Below are 13,046 nucleotides of genomic sequence, written 5' to 3' on the forward strand. Positions count from 1 at the left end.
TTCTTCAGTCCGCACAGCTGCAAAACTAAGTGCTAAAGTCAGCATCTTAGGATTCATTTGTCACCCCTACATACTCCAGAACTAATGAATTAAGTCATTTGCCTTTATTGATACCAGTTATCTTCTCATACTGACAGAAAAAGAGAGGTGTAGCTAGATACTCCCAGAGGCACTAAGCTAAACTCAGCCCTGTCTACATAGCGAGGATCTGAGTCCCCTGCTTGCCCTAGAATTAGTCAGGATACAGCCACAGGTTTTATAATCCTTGTCTTGAATCCTAACTCTAATTCCAACCCTAAACAAGTAGTTCATCTTAGGGAAAGCAGCTCTCTTGCTGTGGAGAGGGCGATGCAGATACAACCAAGCCACAGTAGGTCCCGTAACAGAAGCAAATGCACTGCAGTGAGCTCTGAGAAACTGAGGTCCTCAGGATTATGCTTGGAACAGGGCTGGGGCTGCAAGGTCCAAAGAAAATAGGAGAGGGTTTGTACCAGCCAGAGATACCGTCTGAACAAACAGGTAGAGTTTGATACTCAGCGGCTGGAGTTACAGTTCAGATCCTCACCTGTATGTGACAACCAGATTTACTGCCACATTCACCCATTTGTGCAGGAGCAGGAAGATGGTGGTTTAGCAGCCAGGTGGTTTGCAGCAGGGCAGGCTGCAGCCACCAGCCTGTGCTGCCAGTGAGGGTTTGAGTTGGTGTCAGGGTGCCAGTGTGTGCTCTTGTACTCTTGTATGTAAGGCCCTTCACCTTGCTCTGTGACTGAGGTACAGCAGGTCAGAGGCACTACAGAGATAACTGCAACAGTCCTCACCTGCTTCTTCCCCTCATTAGTCCTGGAGACACAGAAGGATCTGACAGTAATGTAATTTGACTGCCCTAGACGTGGCAGTATCCACAAAAACCCATTTGTTTTATAGAGCCTGAATTACATTGCAGAGGCTTGTTCATGGTGCTCTGGTGCCCTCTCAGCACATGCATGAGCACAGGGACCAGTCCTTTGGGGCACTCCTGTTCCCCGAGGCCCAGTTATCATTGGCAGGAATGGCCAGAGAGCTCACAATTTCACTGGCAAAACGAGCCTGCTCCCCAGATGAGGAAACCTGCTGTAACTGAGCAGGCGGTCAGTTGGGTTTTGGTCTTTACTGGTACTGAGCTGGTTTGATGTTGTTCTGACTTTACACCAACTAAGAGCTTGACTGTATGGCCTTTTAAGTTCATGTTTTGTTTTGGTTTGTTGGGGTTTTTTGCTTAGAAAAATCAAATACATTAGTAAAGCATGTGAACAATCACCCACCCCAGTGCAGTCCACTAGCTTGTGAGTTCTGAAAGGGAAATTCCCCAGAAAGTGACTGTAAATGACATTGTAACTGACCATCCTATTTATCAGATTTGCCTGTCCAGAGAGAAATACAGGGAACATGCCAGCAGCAAAACTGAAAAATCAAGGCACCATTGTTTGTTATTTTTAAAAACCTGAGAGTTAACTTGTGAGATAAACAAGGGAGTGTTACTAAATTACATAAATGAGCTTGAAATTTTATTGCTGAGCTCATATATGTTAACTGCACTTAGGTACAGTGGTGCTCATTTGCAATTCAGTTGTAGTGATGAAGTGCAAAATTAATATACTGCATTGAAATACTCCTCAAATGGGTTTTCTGAAATATGTCTGGGGTTGTGCTAATGAAATCCATCAGGTTTTATGACAGGTTTTGTGGCATGTGTCCCCCACATTGCTACTACTCAAATAGAGAAAGAGAAGGCAAGCATTTACCTTCCTTGGTCGCAGAGCTGCTCCTCCTGCTGACGGACGTTCTCTTTGGGTTTGAGATGGCTTGTAGCAAAGGGAGACTGCAAGTCAGGGGGCTGGGTTAGAGTTTAAATCCCACATCCTTCTTGGGAGATAGTGGTATAATATGGGAACATTGCTATCATTCTTACAGTGTCCTTAACATGGTATTGCCTTATGTGGTATCGTTATTGTCTGATACTGGATCAGTATTAGCAAGCTGCTTAAAGCTTTAAATAACAAAAGGATGTAAAAGCAGAAATATTAATGAAGAAAACTGGAACAGCATGGATCATTAGCAGTGGTGCTAGAGTGCAGAAGGTGGCTCTCCGGGGTTCAGGTGTGGTGGAGAAAGCTCCTGAATTCTCATTAGGCATGTGTGAGAGAAAGGAAAGCAATTGCTGAGTTCTTTGACATGCAGGCAAAATTTAAATTACACCCAAGAGCAAAGTTGGGGTTTGTGTCTCCTAAGTTGGCAAGTTGGAAGCATGTGCTTTCTTCTGTATCATCTACTGTCCTTTTAGAGTTCAAGGAGGGAAGCTGAAGAGGAGTCAGTGAATCATCCAGGAAGGATTTTTTTCAGCTTTAAGTGCAAACAAAACTAAAAGCACCTAAATTATTCTGTAAAGCACCCATCCCTATCTACCACCTATAAGCCTCGAGAGACTGATTCAAATTATAGCTTCTGCATGGTAGATATCTACAGTTAAGTGAGATGGATCCTGCCCAAACCCTGGGAAGCTGTAAGGAACTTTTGGGAGCACAGCATATAGCATATTTGCAGTTATTGATTAAGGACTTTCCTCCCAGTTATTATGCAGAGATTTGGGACCTGCTTCAGCACTCTTCTGGGAGTGTCAGGAGGATCTTCATTAACACTGACAGGAGTCCTGGAGACCCGTGGTGTCTTCAAGGCAGATCTGAGAAACTGCTGGAAAGTCTAAAAATTCCTGGTAGTGCTAGAAAAGATTCCATGAAGCATGCGGTTAAGAATGCCTTGACATTAATGTAATTCCTGCTATGGCAAGGGGACCAAATTCTGCTCTTGTACTCAATGGTGGAAGTCCCAGATCACAGGTTGACTGTGGTGAGGTATTTCCATATCTTCCTGGCTGAGAAAAATTGGTCCCAGTGTGGATCTTGAGTGAGGCACTGCCAGAGATAGCAGCAGACTGGACTCGCTGACCTCCCGGGTGTCCTTCCAGCTGTGTTTCTGTGTTCTAATAAACTTGCAGGATCATGTCCACCAAGTCTCCTGGGCTCAGCTGAGCCCTGTAACTTACTTATTTACTGGCTGTCCATTATTTATGTGAGAGCAGGGAAACCAGTTGGTTGGGTATTTTTTCTCTCTGTTTTCATTTTAACTCTTTTTCTTGCGCTCTTTTCTTTCTCCTCTCCATTGCTATCTTTCATCTACAATTTGTTTTGACTCTGTTGGTTTTTGAAGTACCCAAAATAGAGCAGACAAAATGCCAAGCTTCAATTAAAAAAAAAAAAAAAGAAAAGAAAGGAAAAAAAAAAAAGGCCAACAGGGAGTTGTTTTACATTTTTATGACCTGGAAATCTCCTGAGACATCTCAAGATTGCTGAGATGTTCATCTATCTGGTGGATTGATTGGGTGTTTTTTTTCCCCCCAGCTTCAAAGAGTGTCAGCTGGAAAGAGAAACAACTAAGTGGGAATATGGGACATGGGAATTTTACCCAAAGGGGAGGCAGATTGCACACCTGTTTATAGACCTAAATAGAGAACACATGACACTGCATAGGAATGCATGGCAAAGCTTGCAGTGCACAAATGGAGGAGTTTTATATGTTATTGTGCACATATGTTCAAACCAGAGTTATCCAGAAAAGGACTTTACCTACAGAAAAGGTTTATTTCTTACATGATCCCTGATGGCTGCAACTTGTTGCCAATTTTTAAAAATTCTTTTTGGCCTTTATTAGGAAAGGAAAAGTTATGGCCTTGAGGAGAGCATGTATCTTAAGCAAAACCCACCCCAAGCCCTTTCCCTAATAAAAACCATTTACAGAGGAAGTTTCCAACCACTTCCAAAGCCTCCCAAAGGGCAGGCAGAGCACTGAGCATTCGGGCTGGTCGAACGGGGCTCTGTGCGAGTGTCACCGTGTGTGCGGGGGGGTCGGGGGTCATCTTAGGGGGGTCCCGGTGGGGATGCATCTATCGCACCGCCGGAGCAGGGCGGCAGGGCTCCTGCCCGCCTGGACAGCAGGCGGCGCCGCTGCTCCGCGGCGGAGCGGGCGCGGGCGGGCCGGGGCCGGGTGGCGCTGCCAGCGGTGAGGGGCCCTCGTCAGCCCGAGCCGGCCGCCGCTCGTGAGCAAATGGGCATCTCCCGACCCAGACAGAGAGCTAAAAGGCAGCAGGAAGAGGGGCTTAAGAGTTTGGAGGTGGCCAGTCGGAGGGCAGCTGTCGCGCGCCCTCACACCGTGGTCACCTGGGCAATGCGGTGCTAGTAAAGGACTGTGTCCTGAGCACGCAGTCTCGCTGCAGGCATCTGTCCCCAGTGTGCTCCTTGGAGGACAGAGTGCAGCTCACTGTACCAAGGGTCTGGCTGTTCAGCAACACACAGGTGTAACTGTGTGTTACACAGGTCAGAACCACGTGTTGATTTATACCTATTACTTTCATTCATTTCCCCTCCCACCTGTGATGTTAAAATGGTATTTTTTCTCTCAGTGAAAGGTAGTGGGAGCAAGATTGTGAATGGCTGGAGATGTGAGACAGGAGGTGCACCAGATACTTGCATGGAGCCACTGAGGCAAGGAGGTGACTGCGTTCGTGTTCTAGGCTCAGTCACTTGGGGATTTCACTGACAAGCCAGGAGTATTGTGTCCTCCTCAATGATGGGGATACGACACTGTCCTTGTGTCGACAGTTGTTCCTCAGTCTCTTCATCAGGTGTTGAAATGAAATCTTTTACAACCTACTTCAGAAGCAGCCTCCTGCCCTTCCCCAGCAGCCTTTTCATGACAGGGCTTCTGCAGTGCCTTGTGGGGAGGCAGAGCAGGCACACTGAGGCCCAGGAGCTCTCTTTGCCTTGAAGGGCTGCATAGGAAAAAGTGTCATTATGGGATATCTTCTGCAAATGACAGCAGCTTAATTAAAAGCTGGATGAGGCTGGAATGGTTTATTCCTCTGACAACAGTTTAGAACTCCATATTATCAACCTTCTCCAGAGCTTACATGCTGTTTGATAAAAGGCAAAGAACCTGTGATCAATGCTGCTGTTCTCTCTGTGCAGACAGTCCCTGTGCCAGTCCTGCTGCCCTTATAGGGCACCTGCAGAGAGGACACAGGAGGACATCTCGCTCCTCCCCTTCCCTGTGCCAGAAGAATCCACTGGAGATCTGCCTCCCAGAGAACGGGAGGAGGCAATGTAGGATCTTCTGACGCCTTGTGAACATGGGGCTGGCCTTGTGCTTCAGAAATTGTGGATCTGACTCAGGGAATATAATTAAGCACAAATTCCAGCACAGCCATCGTGTGTCTGCTCCTTTCCTGGGAAGAAATACCTGCTTCTCTCATGTAAAAGCTGTACAAATCTGATAGCGATGCCCTGCTTAGGCACTGGCTTCAGGATGATTCCTTGTGGCACAGAATTTGCCTTGGAGTTGAGGCTGCGGGGCTGAGTACTCCTCTTTGATGTTCCTCGATTTTCAGATACCAGCTGTAGTGAACAGCTTTGAAATTTTTACCAAGACAAAACTCCCCTTTGCCTTGAAGAGGACATCCAGCCTTGGGCATGAATTTGCAATCGCTTGCAGTAAAAAGAGCTTGTTCTTGTTAGTGTCAGGTTGGTCTGGTTGGTTGGTTTTCAGATTGAGCCAAATGGTTATTAAAATGGATGGTGCTCCTGTTCTGGCAAGCTGTCACTTCACAGCGCACCCTGTTCTCTCATGAGTGTGCTTTCCCAGCCCGCCTCCCCAGCTCCAGGGGCAGAAGATAAGCCAGCAGAAAATGTTCTCTTTAGCCAAGTGTTTGTCTGAAATGTCCCAGCTACTCTGGAACGATTAGCATCTTTTCTCTGTGTGCCTTTTCTGCATTCACATGTTCCCATGGCATCTGAAATTGGAAGATAAAATATTTTCCAAGTAAAGAAAGCCACATATGGCATCAGACTGTTGCACTGAGTGCACCACCCTTTATTCTCTGTGTGCATGCGATAAGTGAGGGCGTCACTTATGGCTCAAATAACAGGGCAGGACATCAGGTGCACCTAATGAACATGGAAGTAGAAAAGGGTCAACCGTGCACACCCCTCTGCCAACCCTAAATACTCTATTTCAGTTTATAAAACCAAATGCTAATGTGTGAGCACCACTAGTATGGGACTTCACAGGTGCTGATACAGTGTCTGAGCATACCCCACTCCATTTTACTGACAGCCTACCACGGAGCAGGGTAAACCATATGAAGGAATACAATCAAGTGACTTGGCGGAGTCAGGGCTGTGGCATTAGGCCTGGTAGGGGAAGAGCAGAGGACAGGCTAGGAGAATTGAACCTGTCCTTGCATCCAGTGAAGATGTTTTTTTCCTCCCAGATTGCCTGTTTTCCTCTATTACAGGAGGAAGGGGGGGACCAAGCTAAATGGGTTAGGGGCCTCATTTGATTACAATAACCTCAGTGTTTCTGCGGTGGTTAGGAACTGATAAAAGTAAGGAAACAAGGGTCAGAAACAGCACAGGAGTCACTGTGCTGCTGGCTCCTCCACCCACCCTCACTGCCAATGGGATTTTGGTTTGGGAGAGACTTTTATCTTCCTCCTTCCACCATGGAGGGACATTTGCCTGCATACCAGCATGTTGCCACCATTAAGTCATTAGGGGTGGGAAATCAGACTTTTCAGTTAAAGTTCAACTGGTTCATTTAGTAGTCTCCCTTAATGACAAAGGGGAGAGCAGGACTGTTCAAGTTGTGCAGCTCTTGCAGATGTCCTGAGTAAGCAGTGACCCAGACAAACCCTGTTCCCACTGCACAGTTCTGCCCTTCTTGTCACCCCTGGGCAATGGACTCCTTTGCCTTCGGGTAGGAAAGAGCTGGTTATTGCAGGTGGCTGCAAAGGTACCTTCTGTACCTATTTGCCCTGTAGCCCTCAGCAGTCCCCACAGAGCACTACTGTACCCATTCAGCCATGTTGCAGGACCTGGGCACCCAGAGCGGAGGCCTTGGGGCGTATCTTCTTGCTAGAAAGTAGAGTTGACCAAAACAAATGGCTACTGGGGGGTATGCATCTTCTGAATTGATAACCTGAAAGAACATATTTCTGTCAGCAATACATAATACCGGCACCACCAACAAAATACCCTTTTCTTTTCCCTAGGGTAAAAGACAATCAATGCATGTCTTGCAAAATATTCTGTGTGTTTGGTTTCACAGGTTGAGATTTAAATTATGCCCTTGGCCATCAAAGATAGTATCTTCTCAATGTTTATGATGGTATTTTAGTCTGTAAGCGTGGCCCAATCAAGAAAATATCCCCCTAGAACTGGAGTGTGGCCATGACAAGATTCGTCTCTTCCCACAGCAACCATCTGAATGCTCTTCAGTTTACAAGTCAGAAAGGCTGCACGATTCTGGAGGTTTCCTGTTTGCATATCCAATGTCACACCTCTGCAGGGTGATTTGAATAAGAATGTATCACTTCTCTGTGTGTCACTGTTCTGATCTTAGCCGGAGTGTAAAGGTCTGATGTAAAGTATATTACACCTTGCCCTGAAATCGTGCTAAGTGGAGAGCCGTCTGTGAATTTAGCTAGATGTGGGGTTAGGCTCTATATCTGTGCCTGAGGACCCTGCCCAGGCATATCCATGAAGTCTTATATAGATTTCTCTCTTTTTCTCTTTCCCCCTGTTTTAATTTTTGCCTAGTACAGGTTTTGGTTGGCTGTCCAGGATCTCAAGAAACAACCTCTGCAGGATGTGGCCACCAGAGTGGAAGAAATCTGGCAAGAATTTCTAGCTCCTGGGGCTCAAAGTGCTATCAACCTGGATTCCCACAGCTATGAGAAAACAAGCCAAAATGTCAAAGACCCAGGGAGATATACATATGAAGATGCACAGGTTTGGTTTTGATTTTATGCAACTATTGCTAATAAACCTTTCAGTTTTTCTGTGATATTCCACTATCACATTGTCACTGCTCACTTGTAAGAAAAAGGAGATGCACAGTTTGAAGTGACTTTGAGGATATCTGTTCAAGCTGGGTAAATGATATTTTCTTTGAATCTGTCCGTTCTAACAGGCTAATGCTCCTCTGGGAACAAATGTTCCAAAATTTACAAGTCTGCAAGGCGCAGCAAGCTTTAAGAAGGGCTCATTTGGCAAATATTACCGAGGACACAATTAAAAGTTACTGTCCTTGTAATCATTTTTATCAAAAGCATGTAGTAAAACCAACAGCAAATGAAAAAAGTCACTGTTCTTATATAGTCTTTAGATTGGTGTTCAAAGGCAGTTCTTCAAAATACTCCACTAACAAAATATTTCAGTGTCTGGGGAGAAGTTGTGGACCACTTATACAAGGTTAAACAATGAATTTTTCAAGCCAGCATCAAATACTATATTTTCCTGAATGCATCTTGCTTCTTTGGGCCAGCATAGAGGGAATGTGTGCAAAGTTTCAATGTAATCCCCTGTGAACATCAGGCAGCTTAAATGTTCTTTTTAAAGCCGAGAAACACAGGAGTATGAAGACATTCTGGCTAAGATGTAGTTTTTGCTTTGCAGTTATAGTGAACATGAACTTTCGCAAATTTGCATCACCTAAAAAAATGATGGTGGCAAAATGCAGGCTAAAGCAGATAGGTGAATAGTGGGGGGATTGATTAAATTGATAAATCTAAGTACTGAGAATAAGATGGAGGTTTAGACAATGAGTATTTAATCAGAAGAAGACACAGGATTTAGGCTTGAACTGAGCAGTTCACAGTGTAATTGCTATTCAAAGGGGAGTTGATGAAATCAAGCTGGAGCTCTTGCAGTTAGACTGCAATTTTAGCTCCTTGGGTTAATTTTATTTTAAAGGATTTTTATGCTGACGGATGTCCTCAGTTCAAGTATGAGGCAAAGGTATATCTTCAGGCCCAGCTATGGTCCTTTTGGAGACTGAATCTGTGGCAAGAGAAGATAAGAATGTAAAGGTGAACCCAGTTACCTTCTTGTGCAGTGGACAGCTCTAGTTGCTCTCCAAAGGCCAAGCAAGCTGCCTCTGACTGCTTGACCAGATAGCTAAGAAGGCTGCCTAACAAAACCAGGGAGAAACAGGACATTGCTGAAGGGTATAGTGCCCTTGTGAAGCTGGAGCAACATTGTCTTTTACTGGCTCATCCTGGAGAGGGCGTGTTTTTGTTTCCTCATCCACTTCACAGAGCCAGTGTAGGTCCCCCCAGTGCTCTCTGTGTCTCCCAGGTATTGTCAAGGCGTCTCCCCCAGGTCAATCCTGCCACAATGGGGGCTCTGTTGTTCATGAATCTGCAGCAGGTCACAGTCCAGCTGCCTTATCTTGGCACCCTGGCATCAGGAGCCCATGAGAGCTCCTGCACATCCCACATTCCTAGGAACTCAAGCAGACATAACCAGTCAAAACACCTCACTGTGGGAAGGAAAATGTAAGTGTTGTCCTGCCCTGTGTATCTTTAGCACAAAGAGGAAAACAACTGTAATGTCCTTGTGAATAAAGAACAAGAAAAAAATTAGTTTACTGAGCAGCACATTCTTTGAATGCCTGCAGCTCTGAGACACTAAGACTAAGAGGAAAGAAAAGGGTTGGCTGAACTAAGAAAATGAAATCGCTGCTCCTGCATTGGAAAAATCGGAGAAGGTGAAGCTGACCTGGGAGACCTGCAAAATGCCAGTTCTGTATAAAAAGTGCTGGAAATGAATACACTGCTGTGCTTGGGAAGGGGAAAGTGTAGCAGAACACAGTCTACAAAGCATTGTCTGTTATCAGGTGCTTAACGGTCTACATCAATATGCTGCTTTGTACAACCTTGGCTCCTAGCCCCAAGGAGCTCTTCCAGATGATGGATGACCATCTGATACGGCAACTGGCCTGGAATAAAACAAGGAGAGAAGGGGGCTTCCAACAAACCATGTCTCTTGCTTAAGACCTCTTCATCCCAAGGCCATTCTGGAGGGAAATGGATTCCTGTATTACAGAAGCAAGTGTTTTGCCATTTTCCCATCTCAGTTTAAGATACTTAGCCACCATTGCTGCTGCTGCTGCTTCACCCTGCAGTCTTGCACCACTCCACTTGCAGAGAGCCTCCTTCTCTTGCTGCATCTCCTGCACATGTCTTTGCCCACCCCATGTCCCACTCAAGCTGTGCCACCTTATCTCGGCTCCAAGCAGAGCATGCTGTGCTGGGTTGGGCTGTGCTTGCCTCCCCCAGCCAGGCGGTTTGCTGGTGCCCCCCCATCCTTAAGCAGCACAGCCCCTGCTCCTAGCTCTGTCTTGATTGACAGCTGCGCCAGCTATCTTGATCTGCATCACTCTTGATCTGCATCAACTATTCACTGAGTAAAATATGATTATCAAACCATTTTCACTGGGGAGTAAAGCAGCTTTTAATACAAGGGGCACCATCGGGAAAGGTCAGTTCAATTAAACAGTGTACTACTTAGCAGGATGTAAGCTCCCACAGGAGTTACCAGCATCATTGAACAACCAATGTGGGGCCCTGCAATATGAAGCAGGCAGAGCCAGCTCTGGAAAGTAAATAGGTTTGGGTCCATCTGAATGTCCTCTTTTGGCTAACAAAGCTACTTACAGCCAAAGGAATTCATCTTTGACATGGGATCCCAGAGCTGTGACTGTGACAATTACAGCTCATATGTACAGCACGTTACTGGTTTTTAAACATTTCTCCCTCTCGCACCTTCCAGTATCTCCTTGCCTTCCCTGAAGTGTCTTTCTGCCTTCAGAAAATTTTTCTTTCCTCAGTGCCTTGGCATTAGGAGCTAGTATCAAAAGAATGCATTGTGTCTCCTTAATGTTTACTTATAGGGACATTTACTGGTAGGCTTCAGAGCCAGGTATACTAGAGTAAGGTAAACCACATACCTGTCTTCAGAATTACTTTCCTGTTTCCTTTATTGTTTTTTTTCTTTAATAGATAAAACCAGAGTTTTATATTTACATTCCTCTACCTGAAGGAATTCCTTTACCTTACCAGGTCTTCTTTCTGTGACGATGATTCAGGGAAATTCTGTTCTAATCCAGGCTCAGTTAGGGATTTTAACTGTACTGTGCAGATCCTTGGCTTAGTACCAGATCAGATTTAGACCACAATGCCAAACTCTGCTCAAAGCAGGAATGTACCTGGCCCAGATCTGAGTCATAGAATACTTTGGGTTGGAAAGGAGATTCAAATGTCATCTGGTCCAACCCTCCTGCTATGAGCAGGGATATCTTCAACTGGATGAAGCTGCTCAAAGCCTTGTCCAACCTGGCCTTGAATGTCTCCAGGGCTGAGGCATCTACCACCTGCCTGGGAAACCTCTTCCAGTGTTTCACCAATCTCAACATAAAAATTTTTTTCCTTAACTATAGTCTGAGATTTAAGATTTGGGTCCAGTGCATGCTTTCAGCTGCCCCAGGTGTTGGTTCAGTTTGTTCTGGACTGTGACAGAGATATGAAGCCTTGTACGATTTATAAGTGATCAGTCCTCAGTTTGCAGTCTGCTCTCATCAGGAAGCTGGGAGCACTGACAGAGCTTGATAGGATCCTCTTGAATTAAAAAACAAACTCCCAAGTTAAGCAAGGATCTCTTGGAAGTAGGATTTCATATTCTAGCAAGAAGAGAAAACAAAGGGTGACTTTCTTCCACTGACTTTGTCTTTCCAAGAGTGCACAGGATGTGACAGCAAGCACATAGAGGAGTGTGTGCCTGGTGCCTATTCAGTGGGCAAAAGAACTTTTGTCTAGAGCAAAATCACAGCATGGAAGGAAAGCATGAAAATAATCACCCATTGAGCATCTGTATTGTTTTTCATATAAGAACTTGAAGAAATATTATTCCTATTTTCTTAAAGTCCCACCTAGTCACCCCAGTTGCATGGAGGTCTGTAAAGGATGGTGGCTAAGGATGGAGTATCAAGTTTTAACAGCAAAGCAGCTCAGGCTGGCAATGCAGGCAGCAAGGGGGCATGGGGCAAACCCACGTGCTCTGCCTCGAAGGGAGGCTCAAGTCCACCTGAGCCAGCACTGCTCACTGCTCAGAAACCTGGCACTTGCACTATGGGAATTGAAAGCACTGCAGTGCTGCATCCGTAAAGTACAGATGGATGATACCCAGGCCTGGGTATCCTGGAGGCTTTTGACAGTCCGTACCTTTCTGCGAAGGTCAGGAACTGCATGAGTGCTTCATCTTTATTCTCTTCTCCTTTGGCTTTTATTCTGTGGGACTGAAGGAGGAAATCCTTCCTTACACTGCACTCCAGTTGTCTTCTCTGTATCTGGGTTACAGTGACTGTAGAAACAGCTTTCATGTGAAGCCTCCCTGTTTCTGTGTCTTTGTTACACACACAAAAAAAATGCAAGCCCCTTCCCTTGTGGATTTCACAAAACAACCTGCAACCAAACAGAATATAAAAACAAGAGCCCCACATATACACCCAGAAGAGCAATTGGATGTCTGCAACAAAAATAGGGAAGTGATGGTGGAGGCTTGTGCTGGTGTACCTGGTGCTGTGCAAAGCAGGAAACAAAAGACTTGAAGCAGAGCTCTATGTAAGAGCAGATAGTGTTATTATTTTCTTGGGGTTTTCAAAATGTACATACACACCACACATCAGAAAGTTCTCCTTTTATCCTTTGCCTTTCATTTTAATCTGTGGTTTAGTAATCATGCTATATGAAAAATACCTAACATTCGGCCTTTGTCTTGCTGTTGCCTTTCTGTCTCTGAAGGCATCAGGGACCAAACTGCTGTCTAAGCTAATGCCCCTCTGTTACACATGGGTGGAAAAGGGCGAGGAAAAAGTCAGGAGCAAGCTCTGTCCTTGCACACATAGTGACAGAAGACAGCAGATCTCTCCAAATGAAAGATCATGGGAATGGGGTGACAAGAACAGTCAGCAATTCCCACAGGACAATAGTCTGCCTGTTATTCAGTGTTGCTCCTGCCAAGCTAGCTAGAACGACATGCAAGAGCAGTAACAGTGCCTTATGTGCCAGACATTTCCTAACTCAAAAAAATACCTTTAAATGGATTACATGGGAAAGTCTC

The 13,046-nt window shown here is 45.4% G+C and overlaps 1 protein-coding gene across 2 annotated transcripts in view; it reads left to right on the top strand.

Annotated features, from left to right (window-relative positions):
- RGS6 (regulator of G protein signaling 6) overlaps window positions 1-13,046 on the top strand; it is a 140,490-nt gene that overhangs the window by 92,830 nt on the left and 34,614 nt on the right. For both annotated transcript variants that reach the window (XM_061376384.1, XM_061376385.1), the window contains exon 14: window positions 7,691-7,877. In XM_061376384.1, coding sequence (XP_061232368.1) covers window positions 7,691-7,877 — 187 coding nt within the window. The remainder of the gene's footprint in view (window positions 1-7,690; window positions 7,878-13,046) is intronic.

The sequence above is a fragment of the Neopsephotus bourkii genome, unplaced genomic scaffold, assembly GCF_033783945.1.
Source record: "Neopsephotus bourkii isolate Nb327-2 ecotype Australia unplaced genomic scaffold, CSIRO-AGI_Nbou_v1 NB_1707, whole genome shotgun sequence".
NCBI classification, from domain to species: domain Eukaryota; kingdom Metazoa; phylum Chordata; class Aves; order Psittaciformes; family Psittacidae; genus Neopsephotus; species Neopsephotus bourkii.